Raw genomic sequence first — 1,256 nt, forward strand, 5'->3', positions numbered from 1 at the left:
TAATAAAAAATTTTACCTGGGGTGCCCAAACTTTTGCGCCCTACTGTATGTTACAACTTTAAAACATAATGACTAATTAAGTGTTTGAAATAATAAGTTTATTTACAACAAAAACAATTGTCCACTGATATATGGACATATCTTTCGTCATGTAAAGTATATGGGAAAGGGCAGAATTGTGAGGATTGTAAGTTTTGAGTGACATCAGAATTGCATGAATTCTGATCTGACAGTCCAGATTTAGGTTGCATTTTTTCCAGATTTGGACCACGTGTGAAAGTGGCACAAATCAGAAATGGAAAATATTGGATGCCATGTAACATGGACTGTTGTGATGAAAAAAATTGGATTTAAATCACTTGGGATTGCAATCTGAATATACAGTAGCTACATGTCAATATTAAGTTATAGTGACAGCGCCACCTACTGGAAACAGAATGTTAGTCTCTAAACTTTGATGTGGTTTGATTTGCTGTACTTACCAAGGAAGAGGAGTGCTGTGTAGCTATATGTTCAGGCAGAAAATGAAACAACGACAAGCTGTATAATTTGTAAAAAGGCTGTAAAATAGTGTTAACACAACAAATGTATTTTAAGTGTACAAAAATGCTGTCCTGGGTTTTAACTTATCAATAATCCAAAGGAAAAATCCCTGAAACACTCAAAGGTCATAAAGATTTGTTCAGATAGAGCCATTTGATGATAATTCCACCTTGATTAATAAAAAGTATCAGTATTAAATCGGTATTGTATCGATATCGGTGATACTGGCCCTGTATTTACTTGGAATCGGATCAATACCAAATTTTGCAGGATCGCACATCACTAATGTATATCGTCCAATCTGCCCCAAATTCCTCATGTGTGAAGATGAATGTCCAGGCCTAAGACATGAGTATGCCAATACTGATTCATGAAATTCAGCTTCATGTGACAAACAGAATCTGATTTACAAGAAATGTACATTGTGTTTTTTTAAACTAGCTAGAGAGCAGCATAATGCATGTTTAGTGTGTATTGTCTAACAAGTTAATTCAATTATGGGGCAAATGCACCGTCATATCGACCGGCATCCCACCAATACCCCATTAGGGGCGGGGGCCATTACACCACTTGCAGATTTAACGTATATTTTATGATGTAGTCTAGCTATAAATTTGGGGGAAAAGAAATACCTGTAGCATTGCTAATCTCTCCCTCAGGACACTGTATACAGTCATAACAGCAGATGGGTTTTCCTTTCTGCAGCACTTTAC

At 36.2% G+C, this 1,256-nt stretch overlaps 1 protein-coding gene across 1 annotated transcript in view; it reads right to left on the reverse strand.

The window, feature by feature from the left end:
- LOC116682984 (extracellular calcium-sensing receptor-like) overlaps positions 1-1,256 on the reverse strand; it is an 8,726-nt gene that overhangs the window by 3,831 nt on the left and 3,639 nt on the right. The window contains exon 7 of the mRNA XM_032509811.1: positions 1,176-1,256. This exon is cut by the window's right edge and continues 43 nt beyond it. Coding sequence (XP_032365702.1) covers positions 1,176-1,256 — 81 coding nt within the window. The remainder of the gene's footprint in view (positions 1-1,175) is intronic.

The sequence above is a fragment of the Etheostoma spectabile genome, chromosome 3 (assembly GCF_008692095.1).
Source record: "Etheostoma spectabile isolate EspeVRDwgs_2016 chromosome 3, UIUC_Espe_1.0, whole genome shotgun sequence".
Classification (NCBI taxonomy): Eukaryota; Metazoa; Chordata; class Actinopteri; order Perciformes; family Percidae; genus Etheostoma; species Etheostoma spectabile.